The 15,689-nt window shown below is 42.5% G+C and overlaps 1 protein-coding gene across 1 annotated transcript in view; it reads right to left on the reverse strand.

Annotated features, from left to right (window-relative positions):
* Window positions 1–13,277, reverse strand: part of SETX (senataxin) — an 82,422-nt gene extending 69,145 nt beyond the window's left edge. Inside the window, exons 1-4 of the mRNA XM_052647913.1 lie at window positions 13,217–13,277; window positions 12,285–12,401; window positions 9,379–9,490; window positions 4,964–5,147 (exon numbers count right to left, since the gene is read on the reverse strand). Of these exons, the coding sequence (XP_052503873.1) occupies window positions 4,964–5,147; window positions 9,379–9,434 (240 nt within the window). The 5' untranslated portion in view covers window positions 9,435–9,490; window positions 12,285–12,401; window positions 13,217–13,277. The remainder of the gene's footprint in view (window positions 1–4,963; window positions 5,148–9,378; window positions 9,491–12,284; window positions 12,402–13,216) is intronic.
* Window positions 13,278–15,689: the final 2,412 nt, after the last annotated feature.

The following is a 15,689-nucleotide window of genomic DNA, read 5'->3' on the forward strand; positions in this document are numbered from 1 at the left end:
TCCATCAAGTTGGTGATGCCATCCAGCCGTCTCATCCTCTGTCGTCCCCTTCTCCTCCTCCCTCCCAGCATCAGAGTCTTTTCCAATGAGTCAACTCTTTGCATGAGGTGGCCAAAGTATTGGAGTTTCAGCTTTAGTATCAGTCCTTCCAATGAACACCCAGGACTGATCTCCTTTAGGATGGACTGGTTGGATCTCCTTGCAGTCCAAGGGACTCTCAAGAGTCTTCTCCAACACCACAGTTCACAAGCATCAATTCTTCAGCGCTCAGCTTTCTTCACCATCCAACTCTCACATCCATATAGGACCACTGGAAAAACCATAGCCTTGACTAGATGGACCACTGTTGGCAAAGTAATGTCTCTGCTTTTGAATATGCTATCTAGGTTGGTCTTAACTTTTCTCCCAAGGAGTAAGCGTCTTTTAATTTCATGGCTGCAATCACCATCTGCAGTGATTTTGGAGCCCCAAAAAGAGAAAGTCTGACACTGTTTCCACTGTTTCCCCATCTATTTCCCATGAAGTGATGGGACCAGATGCCATGATCTTCGTTTTCTGAATGCTGAGCTTTGAGCCAACTTTTTCACTCCCGTGTTTCACTTTCATCAAGAGGCTTTTTAGTTCTTCACTTTCTGCCATAAGGGTGGAGTCATCTGCATATCTGAGGTTCTTGATATTTCTCCCAGCAATCTTGATTCCAGCTTGTGCTTCTTCCAGCCCAGTGTTTCTCGTGATGTACTCTGCACAGAAGTTAAATAAGCAGGGTGACAATGTACAGCCTTGACGTACTCCATTTCCTATTTGGAACCAGTCTGTTTGTTGTTCCATGTCCAGTTCTAACTGTTGCTTCCTGACCTGCATACAGGTTTCTCAAGAGGCAGGTCAAGTGGTCTGGTATTCCCATCTCTTTCAGAATTTTCCACAGTGTATTGTGATCCACATAGCCAAAGGCTTTGGCATAGTCAATAAAGCAGAAATAGATGTTTTTCTGGAACTCTCTTGCTTTTTCCATGATCCTGCGGATGTTGGCAATTTGATCTCTGGTTCCTCTGCCTTTTCCTTAACCAGCTTGAACATCTGGAAGTTCACGGTTCATGTATTGCTGAAGCCTGGCTTGGAGAATTTTGAGCATTACTTTACTAGCATGTGAGATGAGTGCAATTGTGCGGTAGTTTGAGCATTCTTTGGCATTGTCTTTCTTTGGGATTGGAATGAAAACTGACCTTTTCCAGTCCTGTGGCCACTGCTGAGTTTTCCAAACTTGCTGGCATATTGAGTGCAGCACTTTCACAGCATCGTCTTTCAGGATTTGAAATAGCTCAACTGGAATTCCATCACCTCCACTAGTTTTGTTCGTAGTGATGCTTTCTAAGGCCCACTTGACTTCACATTCCAGGATGTCTGGCTCTAGGTGAGTGATCACACCATCATGATTTTCCGGGTCGTGAAGATCTTTTTTGTACAGTTCTTCTGTGTATTCTTGCCACCTCTTCTTAACATCTTCTGCTTCTGTTAGGTCTATACCATTTCTGTCCTTTATCGAGCCCATCTTTGCATGAAATGTTCCCTCGGTATCTCAAATTTTCTTGAAGAGATCTCTGGTCTTTCCCATTCTGTTGTTTTCCTCTATTTCTTTGCATTGATCGCTGAGGAAGGCTTTCTTATCTCTCCTTGCTATTTTTTGGAACTCTGCATTCAGATGCTTGTATCTTTCCTTTTCTCCTGTTTTTCACTTCTTTTCTCAGCTACTTGTAAGGCCTCCCCAGACAGCCATTTTGCCTTTTTGCATTTCTTTTCCATGGGGATGGTCTTGATCCCTGTCTCCTGTACAATGTCACGAACCTCCGTCCATAGTTCATTGGGCACTCTAGCTATCAGATCTAGTCCCTTAAATCTATTTCTCACTTTCACTGTATAATCATAAGGGATTTGATTTAGGTCATACGTGAATGGTCTAGTCTGAATTTGGCATCACCCAAATAACAAAATCAGACAAAAGTGCCACAAAAAAAGAATACTACAGCCCAGTATCACTGATGAACATAGATGCAAATGTCCTCAACAAAATTCTAGCAAACAGAATCCAACAACATATTAAAAAGATCATACATCATGACCAAGGGGGCTTTATCCCAAGGACTGTTCAATGTTCGCAAATCCATCAATGTGATATACCATATATTAACAAACTGAAAGATAAAAACCATATGATTATCTCAACAGATGCAGAGAAAGCCTTTTACAAAATTCAACATCCATTAATGATAAAAACTCCAGAAAGCAGGCATAGCAGGAACATACCTCAACGTAAAAGCCATATATGACAAACCCACAGCAAACAGTATCCTCAATGGTGAAAAACTGAAAGCATTTCCTCTAAAATCAGGAAAAAGACAAGAAAGCCCACTCTCACCACTACTATTCAACGTAGTTTTCAAAGTCCTAGCCACACTAATCAGAGAAGAAAAAGAAATAAAGGGAATCCAGATTGGAAAAGAAGTAAAACTCTCAGTTTGCAGATGACATGATCCTCTACATAGAAAACCCTAAAGACACAACCAGAAAATTACTAGAGCTAATCAATGAATATAGTAAAGGTGCCGGATATAAAATTAATACACAAGAATCCCTTGTATTCCTATACACCAACAATCAGAAAACAGAAAGAGAAATTAAGCAAACAATGCCATTCACCACTGCAACAAAAAGAATAAAATACTTAGGAATAAATTTACCTAAAGAAATAAGACTTTTATATAGAAAACTGATGAAAACACTGATGAAAAAAATCAAAGATGACACAAATAGATGGAGAAATATACCATGTTCATGGTGTGGAAGAATCAATATAATGAAAATGAGTATACTACCCAAAACAACCTATAGAGTCAATGTAATCCCTATCAAGATACCAACAGTATTTTTTCACAGAACTAGAACAAATAATTTCAAAATTTGTATGGAAATACAAAAAGACCTTGAATAGCCAAACCAATCTTGAAAAAGAAAAATGGACCTGGAGCAATCAACCTGCCTGACTTCAGACTATACTACAAAGCTAGTCATCAAGACAGTACGGTACTGACACAAATACAGATCAATGGAACAAAATAGAAAGCCCAGACAGAGATAAACCCACACACCTATGGACACCTTATCTTTGACAAAGGAGGCAAAAATATACAATGGAGAAAAGACAATCTCTTTAACAAGTGGTGCTGGGAAAACAGTCAACCATCTGTAAAAGATTGAAACTAGTACATTTTCTAACACCATACACAAAAATAAACTCAAAATGGATTAAAGATATAAATGTAAGACCAAAAACTAAGTAACTCTTAGAGGAAAACACAGGTGGAACACTGTCTGACATAAATCACAGCAAGATCCTCTATTACTCCACCTCCCAGAGTAATGGAAATAAAAACAAAAATAAACAAATGGGACCTAATTAAACCTAAAAGCTTGCACAACAAAGGAAACTATAAGCAAGGTGAAAAGGCAGCCTTCAGAATAGGAGAAAATAACAGCAAAGAAAACAAAAATTAATCTCCAAAATATATAAGCAGCTCAATACCAGAAAACTAAACAACCCAATCAAAAGTGGGCCAAAAAACTAAACAGATATTTCCCCAAAGAAGATATATAGATGGCTAACAAACACATGAAAAGATGCTCAACATCACTCATTATCAGAAAAATTCAAATCGAAACCACAATGAGGTACCATCTCACGCCAGTCAGAATGGCTGCCATCAAAAAGTCTACTAACAATAAATGTTGGAGTGTGTGTGGAAAAAAGGGAACCCTCTTACATTGTTGGTGGGAATGCAAATTGGCAGTCACTATGGAGAACCATGTGGCAATTCCTTAAAAAAATAGAAATAAAACTGCCATACGACCCAGCAATCCTGCTGCTGGGGACACTGAGGAAACCAGAATTGAAAGAGACACATGTATCCCAATGTTCACTGCAGCACTGCAGTGACAACAGCTAGGACATAGGACCTAGATGTCCATCGCAGACAAATGGATAAGGAAGTTTTGGTACATATACACAATGGAATATTATTCAGCTATAAAAAAGAACACATTTGAGTCAGTTCTAATGAGGTAGATATAACTGGAGCCTATTATACAGAGTGAAGTAAGTCAGAAAGAGAAACACCAACACAATACAGTGTATCAACACATATATATGGAATTTAGAAAAGACAGTAACAATGACACTATATGCAAGATAGCAAGAGACACAGATGTAAAGAACAGACTTTTGGACTACGTGGAAGACGGTGAGGGTGGGATGATTTGAGAGAATAGCATCGAAGCACGTATATTACCATGTGTAAAACAGATCACCAGTGTAACGGGTACTCAAAGCCAGTGCTCTGGGACAACCCAGAAGGATGGCATGGCAAGGAAGATGGGAAGGGGGTTCAGGATGGGGGGACACATGTACACCTGTGGCTGACTCATGTCAATGTATGGCAAAAGCCACAATAGTGTAAAGTAATTAGCCTCCAGTTAAAAGAAATAATTTAAACTGTTTTTAAAAAATGAAAAGAGGAAAAAAAAATAACTATTGGCCATTCATACACCTGCCTGTAACACCGTCAAACACAATGACATAAAAACATGGAAGCAAAAAAACCCCATACATCATTTCATAAAACTGCTTTACATAAAATGACTATAAAAGGAGAATTATAAAATTCTGCCTTAGGTGTCAATTCAATTTCATTAGCCAATAAGCAATTACTCAGCACCCACTCTCTACAGGTAATGAGTTAGGTACTAGCAGTATTTTAACCTTCACAGTTTAAATCATACTGTCAAGCTCCTTGAATGCTTCCAATACAGTTCAAATGTATCCCCTTCCTAGTTATCAAGCTCAGAAAAACTGCCCATCTCATATAAATTACCTCATGTAAGAACGGCAAACCACCCATCTCATATAAATTACCTCATGTAAGAACGGCAATTCGTCCCTTGCTTTGTGGTATTCAGCCACACACTCCAAGCAGTAGCAGAGGTCTTCATCAGCTGTCTGAAATTCACTGGAGCGGGTCTTGGATGCATAGCGTTGCAGGAAGTCAGTGGTGGAAGTACCCCCTGGGGTACACCAACAACATGTACTCATTCTGCACCTGTACTCAGAAAAGAAGACATTGAAAGATTAAAGGAAAACATCACATAACACTTCAGGAATATTCTGGTGGAGAATGGGTACATTTCCTACTAATGATCCTGTCTTCAACTTAAATGTGCCTCCATCACATCCAGAACATTCTGCTGGCCAGCTTACCAATCCCTGGCTAAACTTAATCTGAGACTACTTGTAAAAACTTATCTGTGACATATGAAAAATAATGCAATGAAAGCAGTTAGTAACAAACATCATAAGGTGACATACAGCTGTACTATAAAGAAGGCTCCAAACTACTCAGTACCAATGGAAAATATACAGAAACAGAATCATCAATGATCTCAAAGTACAGACTTTGGAGGGCTTCCCTGGTGGTTCAATGGTGTAGAATCCACCTGCCAATGAAGAAGACAGAGGTTCGATCCTTGGTCCAAGATTCCACATGCCTTGGAGCAATTAAGCCCATGTACCACAACTATTGAGCCTGTGCTCTAGAACCTGGGAGCCACAACTACTGTGCCCGAGTGCCCTACAACCCATACTCTGCAACAAGAGAACACATCACGATGAGAAGCCTGAGCACTGACTGCAATGAAGAATAGCCCCTACTCACCACAACTAGAGAAAAGCCCATGCAGCAACTGAGACCCAGCACAGCCAAAAATAAATAGACTTGGAGTATTCTAAATCATGTACTGGAGTTAACTGAAAAGCTCAGGAAACCTTTCACATTCTCTAAGGCCATCTTCCAGAAATTCCTGGAAGCCTAAAAAATCCATAAATATTAGTCCACACCAATAACAAAACTTCATACAGAGAATTTTTTCTATTGGTTAGAAAGAACATATATGAATTTGCATGTGTGTGTATAAATTGCTGCCCATAACTCACTGCTCATTAATTTAGTATAAACCATAATGGCTACAAATACAACAGCTACAAGCCTACTACTACTGAATTTCATACTTTCATACTACTGAGTCTTTCAGAGTTTCCAATTTTGAATTGTATAATACCATCAGAGCCTCCACCATCCAAACTCAAGTAAAAAGAGTTAAGATAAAATTAATTTCCCAAATCCTAGCAGTCTCAAAGAGAACAAAGTAAGATGGTACCTGGAAACAAGAGGAAATCCCAAGAACCAAATATGTCAAAGGCTTGAAGGAAAACAAAGTCAAGTTTATCAGAACTACAGATGGCATGAAGCAGAGGATTAGCAAACAGGGTGGAAGCCAAATCCAAACAGATCTCCAATTCTAATGAGGTGTAATAAAAGCAGGCTAAGATGCCACTAAATGCATATAAAAGCAAAGAGAAAGTTCACTGTCAGTAAGCAATATACTATGGCTAAACAGAAAGCACATGTTTTGCACTGAAACAAAAGGCTGGGGCAGGGAAAATATAAGTGAGTCTGGGGCATCTTGTAGCAACAGAAAAAAAGTGCTCAAAACACAGATGGATGGAGGCATGTCAAAGGGACATATTAGCCACCAACTTGAAAGAGATCCCTGTGGCCAAAGCTGAAAGAATTTTGATTAACAAAATAGCGTACTATTGGATTATAAGCCACAGTACAAATATACATGAACCCATACTGATACAAATGAATAAACAAATGTGGAGAAAGAGACAAATTTTTCTTATAAAAGAACTGCAAATAATATAGATACTCCCTATTCCAGGAAGTGGAGCTTAATCTTGAGTCAAGGCTGGACTTGGTGAAACACTTTCAATGGCAAGTGAAAATCACACATACAGTGGAGACGCCTGGCAAACAAAACCTTAACCAAGCCATCAAGGTTAATATCACTGGTGCTAAGCCATGTTGGTAACCCCTGACACAGTATGATGAGGCAGGAACTTCAACTCAGCAATATGCTGCCCCCAAACCACAGCCCCAGTCTATTCCCAAGAAAAACATCAGAAAAGGCATTATCCAAACAGCTATGAGCTGTTTTTGACGACAAAAAAGAAAACCACACCCAAGGAAAATCAAACCAAGTGTTTTATACTATGAAAATGTTTTATGTTTTATTGGGAAGTAGGCCAGGAAATTACCCAACAGACTTGATCTTGAAACCTTGATCTTAACTATCTAATGAATGTAAAGTATCAGCCTAATGGGAAAGTTACAAACCCATCTGTAAACCCAATGAAATTCATTTCCTCACTGGATCAACTTAAACCATTCATTCTCATCAAGAGGGACAACATTAAGAGATGAAAACTAGTGGGACACAAAAAAAGTCCCACTCTTTGTATGTATAAAGCACAGATATACATAAAGAGGTATGTAATATATTGGTGCTATTAAAATCTATGGGAAAGTCATAGGAAAGAAATGCCTAAAAAGCTTCCTTTCAGAGAGGGAGAAGCGACAACAAAAGGTTAAGAAATATGATTCAAGTCATTGCTTATTTGGGGACAGAAACTTCAATGTGTGAAATTTTTAAATGCGTATCACCCTAAAATTCAGAATGAATAAATGGGAGGTCGATCACATCTTGACAAATCTTATAACTTCTGTATAATCAAAAACATGCATGCCTTGTGAACTGAATTTTTAAATTAAATATTAACTGCATTTTTTTTCATGCTTCTGAAAAGAATTCAGGGAAGCTTTCAACATTAAAGTACATACAGAAAAGAACATTTTAAAAGGAGATTTAGGGAGAGAAATCAAAACTGATTTAGAAAAAATTTCACTAAGTCCTAATTTAGGAGCTTCTTGAAAAGCAGAGCAAAGATAACACGAATTACACAGTCCTCATCTGAAAAACAAAAAATATGTGAGTTAGACTGGAGAGTCTTGCCCTTTCTTGACGCTGCTGCTGCTGCTAAGTCACTTCAGTTGTGTCCGACTATGCGATCCCATAGATGGAAGCCAAACAGGCTCCCCCATCCCTGGGACTCTCCAGGCAAGAGTACTGGATGGGTTGCCATTTCCTTCTCCAATGCATGAAAGTAAAAAGTGAAAGCGAAGTCGCTCAGCCATGTCCAATTCTTTGCCACCCCATGGACTGCAGCCTACCAGGCTCTGCCGCCCATGGGATTTTCCAGGTAAGAGTACTGGAGTGGGGTGTCATTGCCTTCTTGACACTACTTCTAATTCAATAACATTTTTTTTAAGGGTGCTGCAAGCAAGGAAATACTGAGTAAAATAATGGACACTATGTCACCGCAGAATATAAATTTCAAAGAACTTCTTATACCTTAAAAAACTGTACTATAATACCAGAAAGTCTGCACAAGCTGGATTTTCCCGTTGATGAAATCTAATTTATTAAGTTTCACTTTCTACAGGGTGTGGAAACAGAAAACAAAACTTAGGGGAGATTTCTCAAACATCAATTGCTTCAAGCTTGATTTGCGCAGGAAACAGACTGCAGTCAACTGAAACTTTGAAGAAATGAACGTCCTGAAATACAAATAAAATGCTGTGTACTTGAACTATTAACAGTTGTTCAGACGTTAAGTCTTATCCGACTCTTTGCAACCCTCCAGACTACAGCATGCCAGTCTTCCCTGTCCCTCACTATCTCCCAGAGTTTGCTCAGACTCATGTCCACAAGTCAGTGATGCTATCTAAGCATCTCATCCTCTGCCACCCCCTTCTCCTTTTGCCTTCAATCTTTCCCAGCATCAGTCTTTTCCAATGAGTTGGCTCTTCGCATCAGGTGGCCAAAATACCGGAGCTTCAGCTTCAGCTTCAGCATCAGTCCTTCCAATAAATATTGAGGGTTAGTTAGCAAAAGAAACCTTCTATTAAGAAAATTATGGAGGGACCTCTCCAGAAGTCCAGTGATTAAGACTCTACACTTCCAAGGCAGGGGGCACATGTAAGATCCCACATGTGCTGCCAAAGGAAAAAAACAATTATGGAGTTTGATTTTTATTCAACTCATTCAAAAGCTAGCCTACTTCCACATTCCAGAAAGCAAAACTATAAATTTTCTAAGCAGATGGAAGTTACTGCCATACAACAGGTTAAGAGTGGAATTCAGAAAACAGAACAGTGCTATAGAGCCCATCAACAACAGAAACATCCATTTCCATAGCTCCTCTCAAAAGGTCATAAACGGGTGTTGCTATGTCCTTAAAACAAAATCATTGGCCTAATAGTTAAGCCCAAAAAATGTGAACAGGGTATAATTAAGTATATTGTGATTTTTCTTTAAAGGGAAAACTGTTGGTAGATGGCCATGAACCTTGCAAGTTTATGCACAACTCACTTCTTCTGGAAGGCAGTTTTGTTAATTTCATCAGCGTTTTTACTGCTGGGAACCATTACTGACAAATGCGAGTGTCCAGGGAATCCTCAAGCTGCAGAAATCAGAGCTGCTCCTGTGCATTAGAGAGAGAGCTGATTTGACGATCACAAAGGATGCTTCAACAGAGATGTAACTGACTTAGCCAGGGCTACTATTTCTCACTAACAGCTGGCCAGACACTTCATAAAACAATCACTTTCTTCTACCTGTCCTAGCTAAAACTTCTTGGAATTTTTTATTTACTGGCTGCACCACACAGCATGTGGGAACCTAGCTCCCCCACCAGGTATCAAATCAGTGGCCCTTGCATTAGAAGGCAGAGTCCTAACCACTGGACCACCAGAGAAGTCCCACTTCTTGGAAATTTTAATTATGCAAAACTTCTTTGCAATTGTTTTCATTTATTTTTATTTTTCCCCCCTCAGCTGGGTCAAGTGGCTTGTGGGATCTTAGTTCCCCAAAACTGAACTAAGGGACTGAACCCAGGCTGCAGCAGTGAAAGCACTGAGTCCACTGAGAACGTTTCCACACCAGGAAACTAACCCTTGAAAAAATAGTTTGGTTCCTTTGCACTCTGGGTTCTATCTTACATTTCACTGAATGTTTTCACAAAAGTCCCTAATAATCTCTGTAATATCAAATCCAGGTGGTTCTTTACTGGAATCCAGAATGTGAAAATGCCAACATTTAATCCACAGCCAAGATACAATTCTCCTTTCACTTCCTCTACCCAATCTCCAGAACCATCTGGTTCCTTTTCCGCCTCCTAATATCAAAATGTCCAAAGATTTGTCCTCAGGGTTCCATCCTCCTCTTCATTCAGTATCCTCTTTCTAGGTGACTTAATTCAACCCATTAACTACTACTTACACTGAAGCTTCCCGAACACTAAAAATGTATGTAAACTCAGTGCAATGCTTACCTATGTTTCAGCTACTCAATAATGATAGCCTAGCCTAAAATTCCAGAAAGATATACAACTGTCCCTCAGTACCTGCAAGCAATTGGTTCTAGAAGCTAAACCCCCACCATGGATACCAAAATCTGCAGATACTCAACGCCCCACATAAAACAGTGTAGCACAAAGAACACAGCTGGCTCTCTCTATTCACATATGTGAAACCTGAAGATATGGAAGGCCAACTCTACCCAATATCCAACTGTATAGAAAATCTCTACTCACCTGACTGGTGCGTCAGAGTAAACAGGACCAGAACAGAACGAAGTCCTTCCCTTAAATCTGTGATCTGTCCTGTGTTCTCTATATCCATGGTATTACCATGCAGTTTTCAAACCAGTAACCTGTTAATTGTATTCTCTCTTCCCTTAGACCCATCTCTACAAGTTTCAGTGTCTACCATCTTAATTACATCTGCACTTAACTGTCAGTGAGACTGTCACTACCTTAATACATTTTCACTATTTGCCTAGATTCCATAAGAAAACATAAATGATCTGCCTCTTGTTTGATCCTAAAGGAGATCAGTCCTAGGTGTTCATTGGAAGGACTGATGTTGAAGCTGAAACTCCCAATACTTTGGCCACCTGATGTGAAAAGCTGACTCATTTGAAAAAACCCTGATGCTGGGAAAGATTGAGGGCAGGAGAAGGGGATGACAGAGGATGAGATAGATGGTTGGATGGCATCACCGACTCAACAGACATGGGTTTGGGTGGACTCCAGGAGTTAACGATGGACAGGGAGGCCTGGCGTGCTACGGTTCATGGGGTCGCGAAGAGTCGGACACGACTGAGCAACTGAACTGAACTGAGCCGAGCTTCTTTGATCCACCATCAATTCTTTCCCAAAACGCTGCCAAAGGCCAAACCAAAAACTGGACTTTGAAAGCACAAATGACTCCTCTACATCTGGGCAATAACTTTTGAGCTCACCACACAGTCCCTGCAAGAGCTGGCTTCAGCATCATCTCTTGCCATTTCCCCCTCATTTGCTCTTCCTAAAATGCCTCCTTGTATTTGGCATTACCTGCATTTATGGGAGCTCTTCTGCCTTTAACACCTACCCTTCAGACCTCTACCTGGATCTTAAACCTGAACACACATGACTCACCAAAGGAACTTGGGAGAAAAAAGCAGATGGTGAGATACCACTGATAAAATTCAGATTCAATCTAAAACAATTCCAGCAGTGAGTCCAATAAGAAGACAGATTTGAGATCTACTTATGTGCAATTCCCCTGGAGAAGGAAATGGCAACCCACTCCAGTATTCTTGCCTGGAGAATCCCATGGACGGAGAAGCCTAGTAGGTTACAGTCCATGGGGTGGCAAAGAGTTGGACACGACTGAGCAACTTCACTTCACTTCACTTATGTGCAATTCATCTCTGAGCATCATCATGCCTGGGAGCTAGTAGTCTAACTCAGCCCCTCCCTTTCCAGTTTCTTTGACTTTCTTCTCAGGACTCTATACAGTTTCTATCACTACATTCACCTTGTCAGGCTGAGGTACTTACTATCAGATGTTTCCCACATACATGCTCCATCCTCAAAAATTTTGAGTTTTTCAGTGGGCAAGGATCTGTTTTGTATATACTTTACTTCAGTGCTGGGCACATATTAAGTGACTGAAAAAAAATGCCTTAAATGTTAATTTAACAATTACCTGGAGTAGTTCCTGGTGGTCCACTGGTTATGAAATCACCTGCCAATGCAGGAGCCATAGGTTCCATCCCTGGTCCAGGAAAATCCCACATGCCCTGGGACAACTACTGAACTCTGCCCTAGAAACCATGCTCCACAAGAGAAGCCACCTCAGTGAGAAGCCCACACACCACAACTAGAGAATGCCCACAGCAACTAAGACCCAGCACAGTCAAAAATACATAAATCTTAAAAAAAAAATTACCTGAGGTGATGGCCTACAGAGAAGTGATCCTCTCAGTTGAGATGCCTGGATTTATTTGGGAATGGGTGAGGATCTGCATTCATATACACCCAGACTCTGGCTCCGCAAAGAACATTTCTGAAAAGGCAAAACAAAACTGAGGAAGTGGTTTATATACTCTCATTTGAGTTTCACATCAATACTTACAGAGCGGAATGTAACCATTTGATAAAAAAGCTCGGGCTCAGAGATTATAAACAACTTGCCTGTGGGTCTACTGCCATTCTGACTCCACAGGGGAGAATAGTTTCACAGGAGACCTCGTCCCCACATAGGGGACAGCGAGCCACTTTGTCAAAAAAAAAAACCCCAATTAGCAAATGTGAGTTCAGCCCTAGGACCATGAGCAACTAATTCATCTGTCGCTTTAAATGGCAAACCGATCCTTCGAACCTCGAACCTCGTCACGGTTCCTTCAGGCTCTTGGTACACTGTCGCTCCTAGGAGGTGGGGAAGGCGGCAAAGCCCCTTGTGGCTGTCAGCGATACATCGCCTTCAGGTGGGGCAGGAGGGCTCAGGTGGCCACTCGGGAGTGGCACTCTCTCCAAAGCCACGGACCCCATCAGGAGAAAGGAGGGGGCGTCGAGAGGGCAGAGACTTTCCACAGCGAGACCCCCCCAGTCAGTCCCACCGAAACTACGCAGTGCCCAGACCCAGAACCGCTCACACGGGACCGCAGTGTAAACGACGTGAAAGGAGAGGACGGGGGTCCCAATGTCCGAGGCCCCGGGGCGCGAGAGACACAGGAGGGCGGTGCAGCGGACGCGGCGGGGATGCTCCCGCTTGGCGCGCCTCAACTCTCCCGAAGGACGCGGCCAAGCTCGCGCCGCCCCTCCCCCACCCGCCCCGGCCTCACGCGCCGCGACGGCTACTCCACGCGGCCCGGCACCCACCAGCCGCGAGCGCACTCGGGCCCGCCGGGCTTGCAGCCTCGAGCCCGCCGTTCTCCTCACCGCCTACTCGGCCTCGCGCCGGGGTCTAACCCGCCTCCATGCCTCGGCTCCACAGTCGGCCGAGGGCGGAAGCGCGGCCGCGCAACCCCAAGTTCCCCCGTCAGCCAACTAGCGGACGCCGCGAGCTCAGGCCCCGCCCCCTGCGCGGCGTCGGCCGTCCGCAGGCCCGCCCCAGCCGCCGCTCTCTTGTTTTGATGCCCCCACCGAGGGGCGGGGCGTGGGGAAGTGCGCCGGGGCTCAGCCAGGAGCCCGGGAGCCCGGCGTGGCGCCACTTCCGGGCTAGGGCCTGGCCAATCAGGAGTGTCTTGCGGAGCGGGAGTGGAGGGAGGGGCGGGAGGGGCAGGGAGGCGGGGGCAGGAGGCGGAAGGAGGCGGGCAGGGGCAGGAGGGCAGGAGGGCAGGAGGGGGAGGGAGGGGGGGAGGGAGGGGGGGGAGGGAGGGGGGGGAGGGAGGGGGGGGAGGGACGGGGGGGGGAGGGACGGGGAGGCGGAGGCAGGGGCGGGAGGGGCAGAGGCCCCCAAGGACCCCGAGGCAAGCTCGCGGCCTAACGTTGACCCGGGCCTGGCCCAGGATTTGTGCCGGCAGCAGCCGCGCCTGACGGGCTCACCCTGGGGCCCCTGTACGCCTACCCTCCTGCCTTTTCCGTTCGGTTCTGTTTCTTCTCTCTTCGACGCCTCACGAGTTTCAGCAGAGCCTGTTATGAGTTGCGAAGCAATTTTTTTTCTTTTTAGATTTAAGACCTAAAACAGAATAGTGCGTAAACAACACGTAATTCGTGGGAAACAGATATATACTTAGTAAAAAAAAAAAAAAAAAGACTGCAAAGAGAAGAAATACAGAGGAAAACAGTACAACCCCTGGAAAGCCTACCCTTTTCTTTCTTGACGCTACTACTGACTGACGACGACAACGACGAGGCGCCACCACTAGCTGAGAAGGTGACAGAAAAAAAAGTAATAATTATTAGTTATGATCAAGGCTCTAAAGGAAAGCAGAGGCCGAGGCGGGCCCAGTTCGGGGAAGCAAAGCAGAGAGGCCGAGGCGGGCACAGCTGGAGAAGAGGGCCAGCGACGACCTTACCCCGGAGAACTCGACCCGCAGAATGAGAAGGGGCAGTGGGTGAAGCGGGGGAAGGGTGCTGGTGAACATTCCAGAAGGGGGCGTGGCTTATCGGAAAGCCCTGTGCCCGTTATGGAAATTTTAACCGTCCAGGCCCAAGGCGGTGACCGTTAATTCTCATTTCTCGGTTTTCCTCTGTCTCTTGGACGGTGTTGGCCAAAGTAAAATCCAGGGGTTAAATAGGAAAGTCACGAATTATATATTGTGCTATAAGTTGTGTGTGTATATCCTTTGAAAAATAGTACTTCTGAAAAATAGGGATCCAGCTGGCTATTGAAAAAAAAAAACCATTTTTGAAAGAGAAACAAGATAGTAAAAATCACTTGAATCTCTATGTGCCTGAGATAATCATTTTCATTTGTATCCTTGCACGATGCATGAGATACGTTATTAAACTAGCCATGAAAGGATGGTTGTATAAAATGCTAAAACTCACCGTGGTGTAAGAAACGGAATATTACAATGAACACTGAGCAGAAAGCCTTCTCCGTTACATGTTATAGCTTGGGCTAGGGACACATGAAACTGTTTTAACTTCTTGGAGAATCAGAAAACAAGTGAAATTTTAGGTTGAGGAAAATCTATTAATAGTTACCATCTGTCGTTATACCAACACAGTCCTAAAATACGATTTGGGGTATTTTTAAGGAGAAAAGTGCCCATGAAAGGCAAAAAGTGCCTACCGCCCACTAAAGTCATAAAGTCATCTTGCCTCTGAGCCCACTGTAGGCATTTCCTTATCATTTTACCACGGTTGTCTTTAATCTGTAACTATATTAAGTTTTGAATGTTTTTAAACTTTATAAAATTAGACTGAAGGTGGTCTCCCACAACTTTGCTTTTTACACTCAGAGACCCATTGATCCAAGCTATGTTCAGGAGTTAGAGCCCAAAGTCTAGACAACTTGAAGGGTGTGTCTTTAACGTTTATGTAAAATGAATGCCACAAACTGCAAATGTTTTAAATGGACAAAACCCACAGATACTAAAAATTTTGAGACAAACGTGTAAGCTGCAAACAATTCACTAAAAGTTGTGTATTTGGACCTCATACCCTTTAACCTCAACAATGAGGTTGAAGATTATTACACAGGGAACACAAAGATAATTCAGTCTTTTTTCTAATAAGGTTGATAAAATGTTATTGAGTTTATAAAAGTTTCAAGTTAATATTTCATTTGATAATGTGAAAATTTTTAGGATTATCAAGTTTAAAAAATTTTCTATCAAGCTTTTTTTCATATACAATCTATAAAAATTTAGAGCACATTAAAGTTTCCGGTGTAATGATTGAC

This window comes from Budorcas taxicolor, chromosome 11 (genome assembly GCF_023091745.1).
Source record: "Budorcas taxicolor isolate Tak-1 chromosome 11, Takin1.1, whole genome shotgun sequence".
In the NCBI taxonomy this organism is placed as follows: domain Eukaryota; kingdom Metazoa; phylum Chordata; class Mammalia; order Artiodactyla; family Bovidae; genus Budorcas; species Budorcas taxicolor.